Source organism: Nanorana parkeri, unplaced genomic scaffold (assembly GCF_000935625.1).
Source record: "Nanorana parkeri isolate BGI_ZX_2015 unplaced genomic scaffold, ASM93562v1 scaffold896, whole genome shotgun sequence".
NCBI lineage: Eukaryota > Metazoa > Chordata > Amphibia > Anura > Dicroglossidae > Nanorana > Nanorana parkeri.
In genome coordinates, this window is record NW_017307164.1 from 93357 (window position 1) to 113788 (window position 20432).

At 43.6% G+C, this 20432-nt stretch overlaps 1 protein-coding gene across 3 annotated transcripts in view; it reads right to left on the reverse strand.

Annotated features, from left to right (window-relative positions):
• The window catches only part of GRM5 (glutamate metabotropic receptor 5), a 252482-nt gene that overhangs the window by 12861 nt on the left and 219189 nt on the right, over positions 1 to 20432 (reverse strand). For all 3 annotated transcript variants that reach the window (XM_018565861.1, XM_018565862.1, XM_018565860.1), the window contains exons 5-8: positions 20084 to 20330; positions 18169 to 18337; positions 16512 to 16638; positions 1473 to 2412 (exon numbers count right to left, since the gene is read on the reverse strand). In XM_018565861.1, the coding sequence (XP_018421363.1) occupies positions 1473 to 2412; positions 16512 to 16638; positions 18169 to 18337; positions 20084 to 20330 (1483 nt within the window). The remainder of the gene's footprint in view (positions 1 to 1472; positions 2413 to 16511; positions 16639 to 18168; positions 18338 to 20083; positions 20331 to 20432) is intronic.

A 20432-nucleotide genomic window follows, 5' to 3' on the forward strand; every position in this document is an offset into this window, starting at 1 on the left:
TAATGCATATATATACACTTCTAAATATGCAATATACTTATAAATGTAAAAACTTTGCTTTGCATTTCTCTTATGCTGATTTTATATATGCATACAAATAACATAAACCTGTTTAATACATCTAGGATTCCATATAAGTAGCAGGTTCTTGAAGACAGTTTTAGGAGCTTTTGAACAAAATGAGTTGAGTTCATGGGAAGATCAAATACCCTGACGAACAGGGTGCTCCAAAACCAGTACTGAATCTGTGTTATCTCCACACAGATTTTATATTTCTAATATGCAACAAAGCCTCCACACTCCGCACCCATAGTATGTGGTGAGCTGCTATAGCAATGGTTATGCCACTGCAACTAGCATTTTCATAACCAGCAATGGAAATGTACATTACTTTAACTTTACTGAGTCTCTAGCCCAGTATCTTAGCATACTTCCTGGTTTCCATGACTCAACCTGCTTCTTCTTTTAGCCTCCTGCTACCCACTAACGTGCCCATCCTGCTCCTGGTCCAGTCCTGCCAAGCACTTCTCTACTGCTGTTTTGTATCAATTTGTATGTAATTTAATTTACTGGCTTGTGTGCGTTTCGTTGCACCAGGCTGTTTTATACTCCGCTTGGCTTTGCATTTCACTTGGTTGTTTATTATTTCTTTCAACATTGCTTTCTTTTCACGTTTTCACAATAAAAGGTTCAATTCTTGGTTCCCTGACAACTGCCATAATGATTCTAGCAGGAATGACTGGCCATAACAATAATGCTATGAGATTTTTGGGGCCAGATTACCTTTTGCCAGACTACTAGAAAAAAAGATTTCCATTCCAAAATTAAATTGCCTGACTGCCGTGTCACGATAGGGGTAGGATGCCATCAACAAGGCTATCGTGACAGAAAGAAAAAATGAAGTTGTTGTAGTATAGTTGGGCACATCTTATTCTCATTTATTTGGGATGGTTTCCAAACACTTGCCGGGTAACTTCATCTTCCAGTTCTTATTGAGCTCCGTGTACTGAATGGAACAGAGGGACAAAGAAAGCATTGTGTAATCGAACCCTATGCCCTGTACATTCTACAATAGTGTACACGTCACTGGTCACCATTAAAAAGATGGGAGACTTCAGGCAGGCATTGATGCTGAAGCGCCAGTTACGTCCGAAGGCTCAATGGCCCAGTCTAGTTGCAGAACATCTAGCTTGTGAAGAATTTTCAAAAAGTTCTCACACAGAACAATGAACAATGTGCAATCATTACTTATGATCAGGTTGAATTAAAATAATTTTGTGTCATATTATACCATTAATATCAAATAAGTAATGATGACATCACATCACCCATTACCCCATACAAGCACTTGTTCCAATGGTTATATCCAGGAGTATGATATGTAGTTTGAATAGCAAAATAAAATAACAGTACAATAAAAGAACAAATATGTGCAAATCCATCACAAAAATAATGTTATTTCAAATGTTTACCTTAATGTTTCTCCGGAAGATCCCCTCCTTTTCCATAGGTTGACCAGGCTACTAGAGCGGCTGGCTGCTGAAGATGACTTCCCATCACCCACATGCATGCGCACCACGGTGGAAGTGGTGAACGCGCTTCGGACGTTCCTCTCTGGTTTGGCCAGGATGATGTAAACCTTTGGCACAAACATGCAGCCCAATGCTACCGTGGCACTCAAGCTCACCGAGAAGCACATAGTTACAATTTTGTAATTACTTCCAAAATAGATTGGCACAAAGGCCAGCCAAATAATGCAGGTGGTATACATAGTGAAAGCAATGTATTTTGCTTCATTGAAATTGGCTGGCACGTTTCTAGTCTTGAATGCGTAGAAGGTACAACTCAGGATCAACAGCCCATTGTAACCGAGCGGTGTTACGACACCCAGATTGTTGGTATTGCAGATCAGGTATACCTCTCGAATGCTGGGATAGTCGAAAATGACATCCGGGGGCTGCATGATGAATAACGCAACGATGATACCTAACTGGATGCAGATTAAGACAAATGCAATAACCAACTGGGCGCAGGCGCTCATGAACCTTGGCTTCTTGGTACAGATTTTCTTTTTGCTTCCAGCCAGAATCCGTGCTATGCGGTTTGTTTTGGTGACAAGGGCCGAATAGCTCATCGCTGGAGAAAGGCCAATACCGATTCTTTGCAGGTAGCAGTAGATCCGCTGCGGTCTTGCAATGAGGCAGAAGGTGCACAGGTAGCCTAGACAGATGCCCGCTAGGATGATATAGCAAAGCTCCCTGCTAGATGACTTCACTACAGGAGTATCTCTGTATAGGATAAATATTGCTGTGACAAACATGGTCGCCATTAGGCCTAGGCATGCAAAAACGACAGCAGCGATTGGCTCTGGATCACTCCACCTGAGGAATTCCACTGGGATATGATCACACCCTAGAAGAACATAAACAGAAAAGATCATGAATCTCAGGACCTTTATTTATCAAAACACATAAGAAATCTACCATGTAATAGACAGGCTGTTCAATTCAATAAAAACTTCAAACATCTTAAAGCCCAACCCTTGCCAAAACATTTCCTTTAGGATAGCATGGGGTAAAGGTTAGAACCGTTTGACAGGTTTTTACTGGGAAGATTTCCCATTGCTTTTCTTGTACAGGTATCACAGACAGGAAGTAAATGAAAAATGCCCAACAGGGTCACAGTCAAATAAAAACCTGATAGAAATTTTTGCTTACATTATCCACAAAGAAAGAAAACTATTTTGTCTGGAGTTGAATCGATCAATTCTTGCTATGCTAGGTCAGTAATTTTGTTATTTATTTATATTCAAAGTGTAGGGTTGTGTGTGTGTTTTTTTCTTGTGTGTTTAGAGTAGTTCAGCTTATTTTAGTCAGCATTCTTTGCATTTATGAGTTTTCATGTTTTTTTTTACATTTGATTGATATTTTTGTTTGTAGCCGCCATCACATTCAGTGATGTGGTTACTAGACATTTAATGATTGCCAGGGCTGTAGACAGCCTGGCTGGAATTATAGTGGCAGTTATCTGGTTAATTCCAGGTGTCTGGCATTGCCTGTACCCCCCTGGGCGGAGTGTGACTCTGTCATATTGTGGGACAGCCAATGAGAGGCACTGTAGTGTATGTACAGTACAGCAGCCAATGACTGGGTTTCTCTCAACCAGTGGTGCATGCTGGGATAGGGTACATATACTGGTGGGATTTGCCATGTGCTGAGACTAGCTGGGGCCAGCCATGGATTAGGGCTGGTTGCTGTTCAGCCTGCCCTCCAGGCTGGGCCTAAGGCCTGGGGGTGGGCATAGGCTGGTGTGAGGGAAATGTTTCCCTGAGGCCTCCAACACAGAGGAGGTCTGTGTTGCTGGAGTGGAAGAGACCCAGGACCAATGATGGCTCTTGAAGTTTCCTGGAACCAGAGGACTCCAGGAGTATGGTCGGTGTCTTTCATGCCGATATTTGTCCTTGCTCATCTGCTACTTCAGTTGCTGTCCGCTGCCTCCCAAGTGGATCTACACTGATATGCCAACCAGGTCTGGTGAGTCTGAAGCTCTTGCCGGTTACAGCCTGGAACCTTAGAACCCCTATACCCTCTCTCCCCAGTGGAGATGTTCAATAAAAGTTATTCTGCATTATATTACTGGAGTGGACATCAGCTATTGTGGGCACTGGAAGAGGGCAGTTAATGCCAATGGGTGGGAAGCTGAAGATCATACCCTAGACAGACTAGAGATGAACCGGGCATTCAGCGGCTCCCTTGGGGGTAGCGCTACATATTCTTTTGCTTTTTTTAAAATTTTTCCTTTTTTGTTTGATATTTGTTTCTTTTTTAACAGCTTATCAGGCTAATGCGAGTCTGTTTTTCTGGCACAAAAATAGATTCAGGATAGTCATAAATTGAAAGTTTTAATTTACCCAAAATTTCAACCGGAATTTGTCGACATTTGGCCATTTTGGGGAAAGCATTCAAGGCCAAGTCATTGAGGAGGGCAACAGGAAGGTGGGTTTTGGTGGTGTTTAAAGGTGCAGTGGGCTTTAAACGGCTCTTAAAAGTTGACAAAAGTTGCTTTCCCCATCCCTAATGGTGTCATACTCTACCCAATTCTCCAAAAGGCGAATGGATTCTTCAAATGAGTTCTCCATTTCTTCTCGCCCCAACAAACCTAAAGCTGTACCTTTACTGCCAAAACTATGGTAACTATTTATAAAGGGCCCAACAGCCTTTGTAGCCATTTTTTGGAAAACTGTTTTAGCCCAGATTTAATAATTTTTTTCTCAAAGAAAATTTCACCCTTTCCAGTTTGCCTTCGCTAACATTTTATGTTAGCGAAGGCAATGATGACTTTATGATGACTTCGTTGGGCCGCCTGGTGACTCCACGAGATGTTGAAAGGTGATGCGAGGAATCTGACACGGCACTGTTGCCCTTCTGTTGTCTTGTACCAGTCTTGCCACTCTCCGTTCTGCCCTAACATTGACTAGTCGCTGACGGCCACAATTCGCACGTTCAGACCCAGATTTTCGGCTGACAGTCCAGTCTTTAAACACTTTAACAACAGCTGCTCTTGAACATTTAACCAATTCTGCTGTTTTGCTGATACTCGCTCCATGGCTCAGTGCCTGCGACCCTGTGATATAAGAATGAAGGCATGCTGGGACTTGCAGTTCAACTACAACCAGCATGCCTTCATTGCCCCTGTACACCTCTCCACATCACCCAGGGAACTACATGTCCCAGCATGCCCTTATGGTCTTTGTACACCGTCCCCCACGTAAATCACCCAGGGAACTACAAGTTCCAGCATGCAAGCCCTCTGCAGTAGTTCCCTGCGTGATATTGCGAGTTGTACAGGGACAGTGAGTGCATGCTGGGACTTGTAGTTCCCTGTATGATAGAAGGCTATTTTAATTACTTTCCTCATGAAAATACAATGCCATTATAGTACAGTAACTTTTTAACTCAACTATATTCTATTCAATGTTTCTATAATGACTTTGTATTACTAGTACTTTCATGAGGGCAGTAATTAAAACAGCCTTCTATCATACTGGGAACTACAAGTCGCAGCTGAACTGCCGACTTGTTGTTTCCTAGTAGTGTAATGACATTATAGAACATGGAATAGAATATAGTCAGTTTCAGCCATATTCTATTCCATGTTCTATAGCTTGAGCAGGGTGCTGCAAAAAAAACATACCAGCGTGGGGGGACCGCGGCCGGGTACATCGAGGCGGGTCTCTGTATCAGGTGGCTGCTGCTGGGTCCTCGCAGCTGAGGTAACGCAGGGAAGGGGGAGGAGTCCGGTCTCGTTACGGACATCGCCGTCAAAATCGAGTACCAATATTATTTATCTTTTGGTACTCACCAATACCAAGCACCGATACTTTCGAGAGCATGGAGCCGGCCTCCCGGTCAATCAGGAAGCTGGGCAGTGGGTCATTACCTGCTGCCTGGCTTACTGATTGGCTGGAAAGCCGTCTCCATGCTGTTTGGTTGGCTCAATGCTGATTGGCTGGGAAGCCGGCTTTCCGGCAACACCATGGAGACGGCTTCCTTGCCAATCAGGAAGCCAGGCGGTGGGTCATTACCCTTGCACCAGTGCCGGTCAGGGGAAATCTTCCTCTGATTGGTAGTTCCGGTTTCAGAGGTAAGTACTCGCCCAAATACTCGGTATCTACCCCGATACCGATACTAGTATGCATCCCTAATTGATATATATATCAAACTCATACACTAAATGTGTTAGTAATTCTGTGCAGTAACAATACACAGATAATGTGGAAAAAATATTAGGGTTGACTTATTAATGGCGAATAAGCTGTTCATCTTGCGGGGGAATTTTCCTTTTGCTTAATGAATAAAGGTGAAGCTCTGCTGACTTCCATCATCCAATCATGTGCAAGCAAAAATACTGTATTTTTTTTATTTTCCTTGCACATGATTGGGTATTCTTTGCCAAGTGAATTTTCACCGCATTCACTAAGCTAAGGGAAAATTCCCTTGCCAAGTGAACCAACCCCAGTATCCCTAAAAAAGTCTACCAAAAACTTGGCAGCTCCTGGTGCTATTTCCACCAACACAATAGGCTCAAGGCTTTAACGCAGGGATAAGGATCTTTATTTTAGCCGTGAGACTGTAATTTGCAGAGCTCATTAGAATCAGCTGAAAATAACTCACTTTATTTGAAAATCCAGATAATTATCCTGGTGTGTCTGCTTTGTGAACTGAGCCTAACGTCAGTTACCTGTTTGTTAATAAGTGTGATGGAAAATGGTGGGCAGGTAGGCTTTCACAGGTGGCCTGCTGGGAAATGGCATGCAAATTCCAGTACGCCACGTTTTATAAATAGGCCTTTAAGAACTATTCCTTTTATCCCACTGTTGATTGACAGCTTTGGAACAAACAAAAGTAAATCTTGTCAGATACAATTATTGGGGTCAAATTTATGATCAATTTAGACTACTGCGACAATGAGAAATTGAAGCAGCAGGATAGAAAACAAACAACTGAATTGCTAACAGTGAATGTGGTTTTCATCTGGGAGACTCCATTCATTCCAAAATCGAATGTTAAAAACAAAGGAAATTTCCAACGACAATGTCAAGTCTCTGACGGCATTATCGAATGTTCTGACCAGATTTTTGGTATGAAGGTTTGTATGAAAATTCACCACTTTATGGCCAGCTTTACAGTAGCAAGCTCTTATTTGAAAACCGATGCTGAAGACGCACTTGATATATTTTTTTTACTGCTTTTTATTATTTCCATTCTAACCCATGAAATATAATCCTCTAGAATGACAGAAGGACAATTTATTGGACGTCATGTTTCTTCAACACTAGTTTTCCCGCAACAGCCTTGTTGACCTTCGGTAGTTAATACAGTCCGTGTCTTGCCATGCTGTAGTAAAATATTGTCTCCTAGCAACACATATCATCGGCGGGTAAGCCCAATTTCATCAAACTGCGTTTTTTTCCCCGATCAGAATTGATTTCTAGAGAAAGTCTTATCACCTAGAGCGACGTGAGGCCATTATGAGATAGCAGGAGATGGAAAACACACATTTCTATATGTCACAGGCTAATATGCTGGTAGCTGTGGGTCAGCTCCTCTTCAGTCTGGGATTTTTATGGTATCATTATTTTTTCAAAGTATTTTTTTTTATTTCTGAGGATCCTTTATACTAGCTAGATATAAAATTCAGGCATGAAGTAGTCCATGGAGCTAAGTGGCAACTAATCAGAGGCGCATAAAAGCACAAATATAACGGGTCACAGCTACCGCTCTGACGTGTTTCCATACTGAACTGTACACTGAGTGGCCAGTTTATTATGACCACCTGACGTTTGTAGGCAAATTAGCTGAAGTTGCTAGAGGGCCAGACCATTATAAATAGGGAAGCAGGTTGTTTACCACGACAGTAGAAGTGATTTGTTTCTGAAGATACGGGTAAACAACGCGATTTAACAGCCTTTGAACGAGGGATGATTGTTGGTGCTCGGAGCCATGGAGCGAGTATTAGCAAAACAGCAGAATTCGTTAAATGTTCAAGAGGGGCTCACCGCTGTTCAGATCACTGACAGTGATCTGTGCAGCGGTGCGTTCTTCTGCACAGCCGATGCTGAGTCAGTGACAGCCAGCAGCAGCGGTGGAGGAGGCTGGACCCAGCAGTGGAGGAGGAGGCAGGGCCCGGGGTCAGCAGCAGAGGAGACACGACCAGGTGACGGAAGAGGAGGCGGGGCCCATCAGCGACCATAGAGGAAGACAGGTAAGGAGTGTGACCAGCCCACCTAAGACCCTGCAGAGCCCACCAAAGAGAGTCTATGGTGGGCTCTGCAGGGTCACCCTCAGGTGGGCAGTGTGGGATCTCAAGTGGGCTCTGCAAGGGTGTAACTAGAAATCACAGGGCCCCATACAAAATGTTGCTAGGGGCCCTGTGATTTCTAGTTACGCCCCTGGTCTGAACACTAATTTTCGTTCCGGCAACATGGGAGCCATATACAGTATATACAATACTAAAGCTGAAGCTCCTAGACATAAATGGAATTCGGGATCTGAATTTCCGAATTGCATTCGGGAGCCTCAGCTTTAGTGATATATGTGTATGGTTCCCAGACCCGAATGGCATTCGGGAGCTCCGGAATGCAATTTGGAAATTCGGATCCCGAATGCTATTCCCGAATGCCAGGAGATTCAGCTTTAGTATTAATAGCTGTATATGGTTTTCCGTGGTATTCGCAACGAATATTCGTAAACTCATCCTGAACCGAATTGAATTTCGGATCCAAATCTCAAAATAACGAAATATGCGAACCCAACTGAATTTTTCCGCAGCTTACATGTCTACTGTATATTTATATTAAAAAAGTCACGCACTCCAATATTATGTTGGACCACCTTTAGCTTTGATTACGGTACGCATTCGTCACAGCATCGTTTCGATAAGCTCATGCAATGTGACAACATTTATTTCCATCTAGAGTTGTATTAATTTTTCACCAAGATCTTGTAGTGATGATGGGAGAGTCGGAGCACTGTGTAAAGTCTTCTCCAGCACATCCCAAAGATTCTCAATGGGGTTAAGGTCTGGACTCTGTGGTGGCCAAGCCATGTGTGACAATGATGTCTCATGTTCCCTGAACCACTCTTACAATCTGAGCCGATAAATCCTGGCATTGTCATCTTGGAATATGCCCAATGTGCCATCAGGGAAGGAAAAATCCATAGATGGAAAAACCTGGTCATTCAGTATATTCAGGTAGCCAGCTGACCTCATTTTATGAATACATAACCTTGCTGAACCTAGACCTGACCAACTGAAGCAACCCCAGATCATAACACTGCCCAGAATCCAGGTGGTGGACATTTTATTTTGCCAGGCAGTGTGTGTGTGTGTGTATATATATATATATATATATATAATCTATATCTATATATATAGATATATATATATATATAGATATAGATATATATATATAATCCATCCATTAGAGAGGTTTCAGCTCACTTTCTTTCCCAGGGACAGAAAGTGAAGGAAACTCTCCAAAAGCAACACCGACAGTAGTCATTTTTTAAGTTAAGTTGCAAAATGCTAGAACCTCTGTCAGCATTTTATTGTTGTCTCTTTACCTGTTGCAGATTTTCCGTTACTTCCTGTTTGGCAAAACATTGTCCCCAGAACAGGAAATGAGCTACAATCTCTCTAACAGAGCTCCAGATAGCAGTAAAACCTGACCGGGGGTTCTAACCTGCCCCCATTCTATCCAAAAATAAAGGTTTTGATACACTCTAAGGCACTGCCGCCGTCGCTTGTGTCAGGAGATTTGGTGATGTCACTGCTGTACTGATCACTGTTCCCTTTGCTGGAGGCTCTGAGAAGCAAAGCCCTGCTTCTACCAAGATGACCGTCTCCATAGAGAGACACAGTGCAGAACAAGGCATGGTACGTAATGAGGAAAGGACAGATGCAGGGAGATCACAGACAATACTGGTGACTAGTCATTTGCTCTCTGTGTGCCTTTGTGTGACCACAGCTTCTAGAGTCCAGTTCCTCTTTAAAGCTGAACCTTAGGCAGATATTAAAGCACAAATCAATGCAGCTCTGTAATACATCATTAAATGTATTTTTTTAATTCTTAATGTGACCTGGTATCAGTCCCTTGCAGTCCCTATACAGCAGGGCTGGCGTGTAAGAGGAAACAACAGTACAAGTTGACAGTCAATGATGAGCTCATCACTGTGTGCTTTAGTCAGAGATTGGGGGCGGGTGAAGGATGACCTGGACTCAGATGAAATGGGTTGTATGATGCTGGCCATCAGACTGAGGACATCTAGTGGCAGAAAAAGGCACTGCGGTTGGGAGGTAACATTGAATTAAAGGTGATTATTACAGCAAAAGCTGTTTTTTCTTATTTTATCTCGTAAATGGACTATTCGTGTTTATTTATAGCTGAAGCTCTGCTTTAAGGTGATTATAACACACACTCACAGAGCTCATTACATTACTGTAAGCATATCAGCCTGTGCTCAACATTGACTTGTCGGCTCAAACATCCATCATTGATTTCAGGAGATTTCACACCTTTCAGTATATATTAGCTGCTCTCAGATTCATAATAAAAATCTCAGTAAAGACTGGAAATCCAGCTGTATATTTTCTCCCCCGCAAGTCTATTTTATTGTAAGCCGCACACACACCTCTCCTGATTTATGCACCAGCGCCGGCTTGGTTATTGATTCAATATTCATTTTAGCTCGGCGCTCTCCATTTTGTGCAATTATTTGTGGGTTTTCTCCACGCCACAATGTCCTAGATTTAAAAGATCTGTTAAATTCTTCTTTACAAAAGACAAATCAATACTGCAATTTATGTGCTAAAGACGGTTTCTTTTATTGTTTTGATGGGAATGTACAATGTACTGCTCTATTATTCCTTAATAAAGAAGGACAGGACAATGCAAGAAATTGTATTTAGATTGTATACACATAGAGTTATGAGCAAAGGTTTGTGAACCCCTAAGCCAGGGGTGTCAAACTCAATTTAATTGTGTGCCGCATCAACATTATGGTTGCCCTCAAAAGGTATCTGTAAGACTATATAAATGTATCTAATCTTTATCATAATTGCCTCTGCATTCGATTATCACTGGTTTTAGTAATAACTTAATACCTAGATCTGAAAGTAGTCTAGGAAAAGGCCTGGTGGGCCGGATTCTGCCCCTGGGCCTTGAGTTTGACACATGTGCCCTAAGCGTTTTTTTTTATTTCTGTCTGAAATAAATGTGATTTGATTTCTATTTGAATAATAATAATAACATAAATAGCTATATAGAACTCTCTCTATATACACTATATTGCCAAAAGTATTGAGACACCCCTCCAAATCATTGGATTCAGGTGTTCCAATCACCTCCATGGCCACAGGTGTATAAAATCACGCACCTCGGCATGCAGACGCTTCTGTGAAAGAATGGGTCGCTCTCAGGAGCTCAGTGACTACAAGCGTGGTGCCGTGATAGGTTGCCACCTGTGCAATAAGTCACTGCCGGTGATTCTTGTTACGTACAAGTGATCTGGGTGGCTCTATAATCACCCATATCACTTGTAGCAGACTACAAATGTGCTGTCCCCTGCCGGTGGTTTTCAGGGTCCCCTGCACCTCTGGGCCACGTCAAATAGTGTCAGGATGGATGGTGGAAACAGACTGAGGAACGTCCATCTGGTCTGTGATGAATAAAGCAGGGAGCGCTGAACTCTCAGCGTTTCCAGAAGCCGGCTGACATTGCGGTTACAGAGAAGATAAAGTAAATTCCTGCACTTGATCATCTGTATTGGGGCGCAGGAGAGACATCATGAGTCTAATAGACCCCTGCTGTCTCCATAAAGAGAACCTGCAACCTTCTTGTTAGAACCTGTGTGATAGCAATAACCTTAAGGGAATAAAAAAAAAAAAAGTGTTTAAAAAGTAAAAAATAATAAAATAAATAAATTACTGAAAAAATGTAAACCATTCCTGTATATGTAAATGACAATTTAGACACAGCTGTTAGGTATCATTGCGAACGTCAGAGTGAGAGCAATAATTCTAGCATTAAACTATGATGAGCAGTAAAGGCTTTTAAAGTGTTGCCTTAGGACTGTCACCATCTGGGGATCGGGACACTGGGGCATGTGAGCTCCGGGTCTTACAGAGCGGGTTAGGGTCACAGGCTGGAGTGATGTCTGGGATGTAGGTCACAGGGGACTAAGAGTCTGTGTGTTATTGGGGACACACTAGCAGCGCAGAATCTATGAAGGGCCAGGTCTTCCACATAGCCTCTAATGGTGAGGATGATTGGCTGCTGGACACCTTCCAGGTTGCGGACCTCTAGCGAAACCACACAGACTAGATGTCTAGTTGCAGCACCAGGGCACTGGACACAAGGGCAGACGGGGAGACGCCTGTGGACAGTGTCAGCACTAGTTTAGAGATGATTTGAGGATCTACAGCCGAGTGATACACAAATAAGATCAGGCCCGGCGCTAGCGCAAGGCAAGTAAGGCGGGCGCCTTACGGCGCTGCAGGGTGAGGGCGGAAAAAAACAGGGCATTTTGACAGTTTTTGTTTTTTTAGCAAATAATTTTTATTGAGATATAGTATATCAATAATGCCCAGGGGCCTTGGAGGGGGGGAAAGTTTAATGGCCTCCAGAATGTCTGTCATAGTGACTTCACCATTTAGCAATGCGCGATCTTCCGCAGATAGGGAAGGTAGGTCGAGGGACTCTAGGAATTGTGCTCCGGCGGGTAAGTCACCCTGCTCAGGGCAGTATAATTTCTGGTAAAAGGTGCTAAAGATTTCACCTACTGAGGAGGAGTCAGATTGTATCACCCCATTTTCGTCCATCAGTTGCATGACATGTGCGTTAGGACGTCTGCCTCGGGCTAGATTCGCTAGAAGTCTACCAGACTTGTTGCCGAATTTGAAAAGTGCCAGGTCATGTTGATGGAGCCAATGGTCGCATGCCTGTTTGGCCTCCAGCCAAGATGACCTATTGGCCTGGGAAGGATCGGATTTGTAGTTTAGGTATGTGTGTCTGGCCGCCGTGCTAGCTTCCGCGTATTGTATTGCCACCATTGTCGAAGTTCCGCCTGAAATGATTCATCCTTCGCCAGATAGGTGGGGAACCTCCAGATGATGCGGTGACTAGGCATGCCAATATCCCTTATATTAATCAACACTGGGGCGTGATCCGAGATCACCATAATCCCGACACGCGCGGCACCTCAGGCAGTCAACGGCCAGCTAAATTAGGACCCCACCTGGAGCTCCTCCCACCGGACCAGCGTTGACTTGCCGCGCTGCTCTCCGCACCGAAGGTAAGTGAAAAAAACAAAAAAAACCATAGCGCAAACATCGGGGCATTTTGACAAGTACAATACTTGCACCTTGCCCACCTTGACTACAATCCTAGCACCGGCCCTAAATAAGATACATTTTTGGTAATAGTTAAGGTACTTGAATGTATTTTTAAGATTGAATTCCTAAGTTTAGTGTCACTTTAAATTGGCCACACAAAAACCAAGTAGGCCAGCTTCTAGCAAAACAAAATGCCTCATAGAAAGTTAACTCACCCCCTGACATGCCTGTGTCGTTCTCCTGCTGCATGTCGTCCGCGGCCATGTTGGAAATATCCCCTCCGTCAGATGCTTGGTCTGTGAGCGATCTGCGAGCCCGCGGCTGCCGCTCCAGATACTTGTCCATGATAAGGGAGTGATCGTGGGGTTGTCAGTGACCGGTCGGGTGTGCGGGAGATGTTCTGGTAAGCAGGTGTTAGTGGATGGCGGGACGGAGCTCCGTTTCGCTCGTCTACAGCATCGGGCGCCGGAACCAGAAGTCGACAGTTTTTTTTTAACTTACCTTCGGTGCGGGAGGGCAGCGGCGAGTCAGCGCTGGTCCAGTGGGAGGAGCTCCAGGTGGGGTCCTAATTTAGCTGGCCGGCGACTGCATGAGGATCCCGACACGCGCGGCACCTCAGGCAGTCAACGGCCAGCTAAATTAGGACCCCACCTGGAGCTCCTCCCACCGGACCAGCGTTGACTTGCCGCGCTGCTCTCCGCACCGAAGGTAAGTGAAAAAAACAAAAAAAACCATAGCGCAAACATCGGGGCATTTTGACAAGTACAATACTTGCACCTTGCCCACCTTGACTACAATCCTAGCACCGGCCCTAAATAAGATACATTTTTGGTAATAGTTAAGGTACTTGAATGTATTTTTAAGATTGAATTCCTAAGTTTAGTGTCACTTTAAATTGGCCACACAAAAACCAAGTAGGCCAGCTTCTAGCAAAACAAAATGCCTCATAGAACAGTGGGATGGATACAAGTCCACAATTTCAAGTGGAGTCAGAACTCTTCCCATTCACATACACATATTCCTTGAAAGTAGACTACAGAAAAATAAATCACAGATTTGCCAATGTTTCTGTACATGTACAACCCATCTGCCACTTTGTAATTGAGCAGAATTGGGTTATAATTTGTCATAACCAACTAAAATGGTAAAATGAAAAAACCTAAAAATAAATCAGCGATTTCAGATTCTGAACATAGCATTTATTATTAGGCAGGACATACATTCCAAACATAGAATGCCAGAAAACGTGGTGATATAGCAGTGAAATGACCTGTCTGACCCTTTCTACAAGAGCCCCGGGGAGATTGCGGGTCAGTATTCCAGTCAATGCATTCTAGTCAGTCCAGATATAGATTTGACCGGCCATGTTCACAGCAGAAGTCCATTGAGGTGCTAAATAGGCCAAAGATGTGACAACATAAAATGATGCGCTTGTTCAGCTTCCCTTTGACTCAGAAGATGATCAGATGACTTTTTAGGGACATTTTGCCAGGGTTCTCAAAGTCGTATTAACCTCTCAAACTTTTGTTCAATAATGAATCCAGATCACACAAATATACATTACCCAGCAAAGTATTTCTTTATATTTTTGCCCAAACACTTGCAGTCATCATGTTTCTGAACAGCTCCAACTCTCTCAGCTCAGCTTACCTAAACTTTCTGTCCAGTAGAAGATTACAAGGCACAGAGCAGTCTGCAGCAACTGTTCATCTACTAGTTTGGAGAAGGGAGGAGAGGAACAGGGAGCAGGGGAGAGGGTTGCAGTGCCATGCATGTGTGTTTATGTGGACACACACAGCTTACTAGCACACACAAGGGTGGCTCCATAGGACCCTGCAAGAGAATGGAGCCACCCATATACAGCATATCAGGGCCAGCGATCAGGGGGCTAGCTGATTCTACAGGAAGCTAAAACTTTAAACATCAAGGAGCAGCATTGTGATTCATTCAGCATTTGAAATAAGTTAATAAATAAGTGAAATAAAATTGACGTCCTGATGAAGGGGGCGTGCCCCGGAAACGCGTCGACACAGCAGTGCTTTACACAGGACACGCTATCCGGATCTTTTTATTGCTCTGGTCATATTGTCCAACGGCTTGTTTTTATCTTCAACATAGTGAGTACCTGTGAATTCACCTTTATGCCTGTCTTTTTGGATTAAATGATATTGCGCCAGGCAAGGCGCCTCTTCTTTTGTGTTTTTTAGCATTTGAAATAAGTTAAAAAACCTTTTGACTTTAATATCACTTTCATCCCATAAATTGCATTTTTAGCTCCATATTGCAGTCTTCATAAATAGAATTCAGAATTTTCAAAAGACTTTGATAGACATGCGGAGTAAGTGTGTAGGGTTTTGGGTTTAGATACACTTTAAAGTCAAAGGGAACCCTTGCCTGCAACCTGAAAATCCATGAAGTCTCTCTTTTATGGTTATAACTAGGGCCAGATGAGGCTGAAACACCAGATTTTGTATGTGTTGTACTGTATGTTCCTGGAAGCTGAAGAAGGACCTTTGTCTATATTGGACAACAATGGTGAGCCTGGAGATTGTAAAACTACATTAGGAGGTGCATTGCCGATCACCCAACCATGCGTGTTTGGGTAAGAGGTGTATGGGTTGAGCAGAACTAACTTTCATCTGTATGAATGGAATCTAGGCATCTGGATGGAGTCTCTACCCCATCCGGCCTGTGACTCTTAAAGGAGAACTATGAGGTGAGTGAAAATAACTCATCCTCATAGTTCTAGCCGACCTGTGACAATTAAACTGTCACAGGTCGGCTCAATCGATCGGGAAGTGAGCGAACACATAGCGTCGCTCGCTCACTTCTCGATCCTGTCCCTGCAGAGAGCTGTGACTGTCACTCACGGCTCCCTGCAGGGATTCCCCCCTCCCCTGTCCGATCCTCCAATGCTGACTGGCGGAATGGACGGGGAGGGGGCGGGTACAGCTGACTCTGCCTCTAGATAGGCAGAGCCAGCTTTCAATCACACAGCTGGGTGGATCCAGACAGTAATGTCGGGATCCATCCCGGCTGCGGCGCCTCAGTGTACCGCGAGCTGTAGCTCGCGCTATACTAAGCTTTGGGTGACGTGAGGACTCTAGTTTGTTACCCTTAGGAGAACTATGGGGAAAAGCACAACCCCATAGGACGCTAGTTACCCTTAGGAGAACTATGGGGAAAAGCACAACCCCATAGGACGCTAGTTACCCTTAGGAGAACTATGGGGAAAAGCACAACCCCATAGGACGCTAGTTACCCTTAGGATAACTATGGGGAAAAGCACTAACCCCTTTAAATACAAGCACATAGCACATAGTTCCATAGTTCCCCTTTAAATACAAAAATCAAGTATGCAATGCAGTTCCATGTCTACAGATCAATTTACATTTCTATCACGTACAATTAGATGTCAGATCTTTCTAGAACCCGACAAGACTCAGAACATTATGTGACATGACAGAACTAGCTAGACAAGAGTGTTCAGTACATACAAGAGATAGCTGTCCCATGTTAGATGTAACCTGAGCTCAAGTATGGGAAAGGGGACAGAGGCAATGACACAGGAGATGACTGAAAGATTGATTTGTTTGATGCACAAAACAGGGACATACCTGTGAGATCGTCTGTAGGCCAAGAGCCCAGATCACAAGCCTTACAGGTGTACTCATCAAATACAATCTCATTGTCCTTGCAGGGTGTGCAGGTCCAGCAGCAGCTCACCTCTCCTTTACGAATCACCTGAAAATCAAGCCAGACTTCAATTTTAGAGTCACATCACTAGGAAGGCACAAAGGACACATTCACCATGTTCAATGAAGAAGAACAGAACCAGAGATAGACAGACAGACAGACAGATAAAGAAAGAGAGAGAGATAGTAGACATATAAGCTGTGGAAAAATTTGGTTCGGTTCAGATATTTCGTGATTTGAGTTTCGGATTCAGACAAAATCCGAATCTTCGTTAGTTTCGGATGCGTTTACGAATATCGGTTGCGAGTAAAACAGAAAACCATAAACAGATATTAGTTCTAAAGCTGAATTTCCTAGACCCAAATGGCATTCAGGATCCGAATTTCAGAATTGCATTCGGGAGCTCCCGAATGCCATTCGGGTCTGGGAGCCTCAGCTTTGGTATTACACGTATAGACTAAACATGAATTTTCGTTATGGCATGTGACTTTTCTGGCCAATCAGATGTCTCATGATACCGTAACGAAAATGTATTGTAACAAGGACACTCCACTGAAGACCGGAGGTGCAAGTACAATGCAGTTTATTTGCTTTCAAAACAATAGATAACACGAAATCCAACATAAATAGCTTGCTGTAGCATAACAGATAGGGGCTCACCAATCCTCGAGTTGTCACGTACACTCAAGGTGTCCCAGTCTTTTAACAAGTCTCTCTCGCAGCACTGCTGCTCCGGCCTCAATCTTTAGGGCCACTGTCTGGTTCCTCCAGACAACAGCAATAACATGCCAATCCCCTCAATATGGTTCACAAACCCGCAGCTCCCTGCTGCCCTGGCCTCCACACTGACTCCGGGGTGGAGCTCTCCTGACTCACAGGTGGGGCCCTGAACACATCCCAGCACACACTTCATGAGGGATGTAAACAGGTGCACAATCAGGTGCTGGTCACCACCAAAGCATGGACCCAGGAATGGAGATTTCTTCCCACCCAGAGCTCCAAGAAATCTCCTGGCTCCAGGATCCCAACCTTGATCCAGAAAACCCCAGAAAGAACTGAAAAGGCAGTTCTCTCCTGGTACCAGTAATGTCTTCCTGGAGCCACTCAGCCCCTCTGGCTGAGAACCCTGGGTGACTTTGAGGCCACCTAACACCGTGGTATTGCCTCACAATGCCACAGTATGTTCAGACCCATTTGGATGCATTAAACCGAAAAACACATCTGATTGGCCAGAAACGTCACATGTCTGATGTCAGTTTAGTTTTTGAATGAAATTCGGACGGGATCTGAAATTCAGAAACGGAAATTCGGATTCGGAAATTCAGATGCATTGGGATTTGGAAATTCAGATGTGTCCGAATTAAACAAATCGCACATGCTTAACAGACAGACAGACACAGATTAATAGATAGATGGATGGATGGATTAATAGATAGATAGATAGATAGATAGATAGATAGATAGATAGATAGATAGATAGATAGATAGATAGATAGATAGATAGATAGATAGATAGGATAGATGGTCATAGGATGGCTATCAGTCAATCATAGAATCACACGGTGAACCTGGTCTCACCTTTATCTGTCCTTTGGCACAAGGCTCACTGCAGACCGATCGAATGATGGTATTCTTATTAGACCAAATTTCATCATCATCCATTTTTAGTTCCCCATTGTGCCAGCTTCCAACATTGATGTAATCAAAGTAATCTTTACCCATTTTCTTAAAATTCATGATCTCATACCTACATAAAAGAAGATCAATTAGAGGGAATCAGGGAAGATGTGCGTCTTCACTCTTCTTGTAATGACTAAAGCTTCATTTCTTTAAAGGGAACCTGCTAGAACCTTCATTACACAGAAAAACCTCCGTGTGCCTCACTTAAAGAGGAAATAAAAATATTTAGGAGTAATTTATTGAACATTTTTTTAAACATGACATATTTTAAAACATTTATTACAGGGTGCACCCATGACACAGGCCTTATATCTACACATTGTTGCTTGCACTATGCGCCATGTCAGACTAGCCATTTTTTTTTTTCTTTGCTGGATTTGATACAGACATACATTGGGAGTCCTTCATCTGCCATTAAAAAGTCTGGGCTACTGGTATATTGCTGTACCTTCAAGTAGGAGGGGGCTACCTCCAAGGAATACCTGCTCATAATTTGTGCATTGCTATACATATTTCCCAAGTTGGCCTGTTTGCTGTTTGTGTCTTTGTTATGTCGCTGTTTGTCCTGTTGACAATTGTCACGGAGAGTAAAGTGAAAGAATGTCACCAGGACTGGAATAGAGGGGAACTCTTCCAACTGGGATACTTATTCTGATGACAACCGGGATTTCCCTTACTTTGGAGGATTTCCTCTCACTTCCTGTTGTGGCTCTGGTATAGGAAGTGAAGGAAAATCCCGCCAATGGGACACAGATGGCAAAAAACTTGATGGGGTTATAACCCTTTCTTACTCTATCCAAAATGCAAAGAAAAACGGCCTTAGTTCAGAGCCACCCCACCACCATGTAATGGAGATGATAAGAGGGTGAGATGTTTTGTAGTCCAAATCAGAGGAGAAGCCTACGGTGACAACTCTGCTCCTCCATAGATACGGTACAGTGAGTGAGCGCTGTCACTCTAAGACAGGAAGTGTGTTACTGGCAGGATCACCAGGTGAAAATAACGGAGAAAGCCAGAAAGAAATTTAAACTAATGGAACCACCACAACTACAGACTGGTAAGCTGCAAGATTTCTTACCTGGGGCACAGGTAGTGCTGTGGGGCCTGGTTCTGCATCATTATTTAATTCTGGGCCTACTAAGAGGGGGTTATATGAAATCATTCACATTTGTCCTGTATGTGTATTCTTCTATAGGATAGCTCTGTGTATTCTTTATATCAGCCAGTGATGTCAGGTAAACAGCTTTACAGGAACTATGCACAAGGGCCACACATTTACTTCATAAGAATTTATGAACATTCCTGAAAATTGCCATCAACCAATACAATCATTGGTGGCCTTTGCTCGCATGTGGGGGTCCCCACTCTTACTTACCTTAGCTATTTTTTGGGATGCTTACCATGCATGGCCCTCAGGAGACGTCTTCATTGAAAGATGGCTACAACGTTCGCCATAGGCCACAAAATCAGTAGGACCCCAGTGAGGATGTATTGTTGTCACATATCGAGAGCAGTAGTTGCTGGTGTTGGCAATATACATACACTAATATACTTACAGTTCACAATGGTGGACCCTGACATTTTCTTTTAGGACTATACGGCCGAAATTTTGGTAACTGAAGAATCTGTGAGTCAATGGTCTGGGCCATGCACTGGAATACATAGGGGAATCAGGGATGGGGCTGTATCTTCTAAGTTCCTCAAACTGTAGACCTCCTCTCTACTCCTCCACATCCTCAGCCTGATCACCAATGATCTTTGGAGATTGATTTGTTTCAAATATAATGAATTCAAACCAAAAAGACAACTGTACCTTCCAGGTGAGTCGCCATTCTCATCGAACCTGATGACGTCATCAGCCACACCTGTGAAATTAACTCTCATGAGACAGTCCAGAAGCTTCTCCCCATCTATGGGTTTCATGGCATCACAAAGGCCGGCATATCCTGGACACAAGGCCACCTGCATGTTGTGGAGACCATACGCCATGGCATAAATGGCATTGATGACAAAGCCCATCTTGGAATCTTGAGCATACTGATACGTCAAAGAAAGCCGAGCTGAAAAAAAAAAAAATGAGTTAGCAGTGGTAACATAGAGGCGTAACTAGAAACCTCAGGGCCCCGGTGCAAGAAACCATGGAGGGCCCCCCCCACTCCACC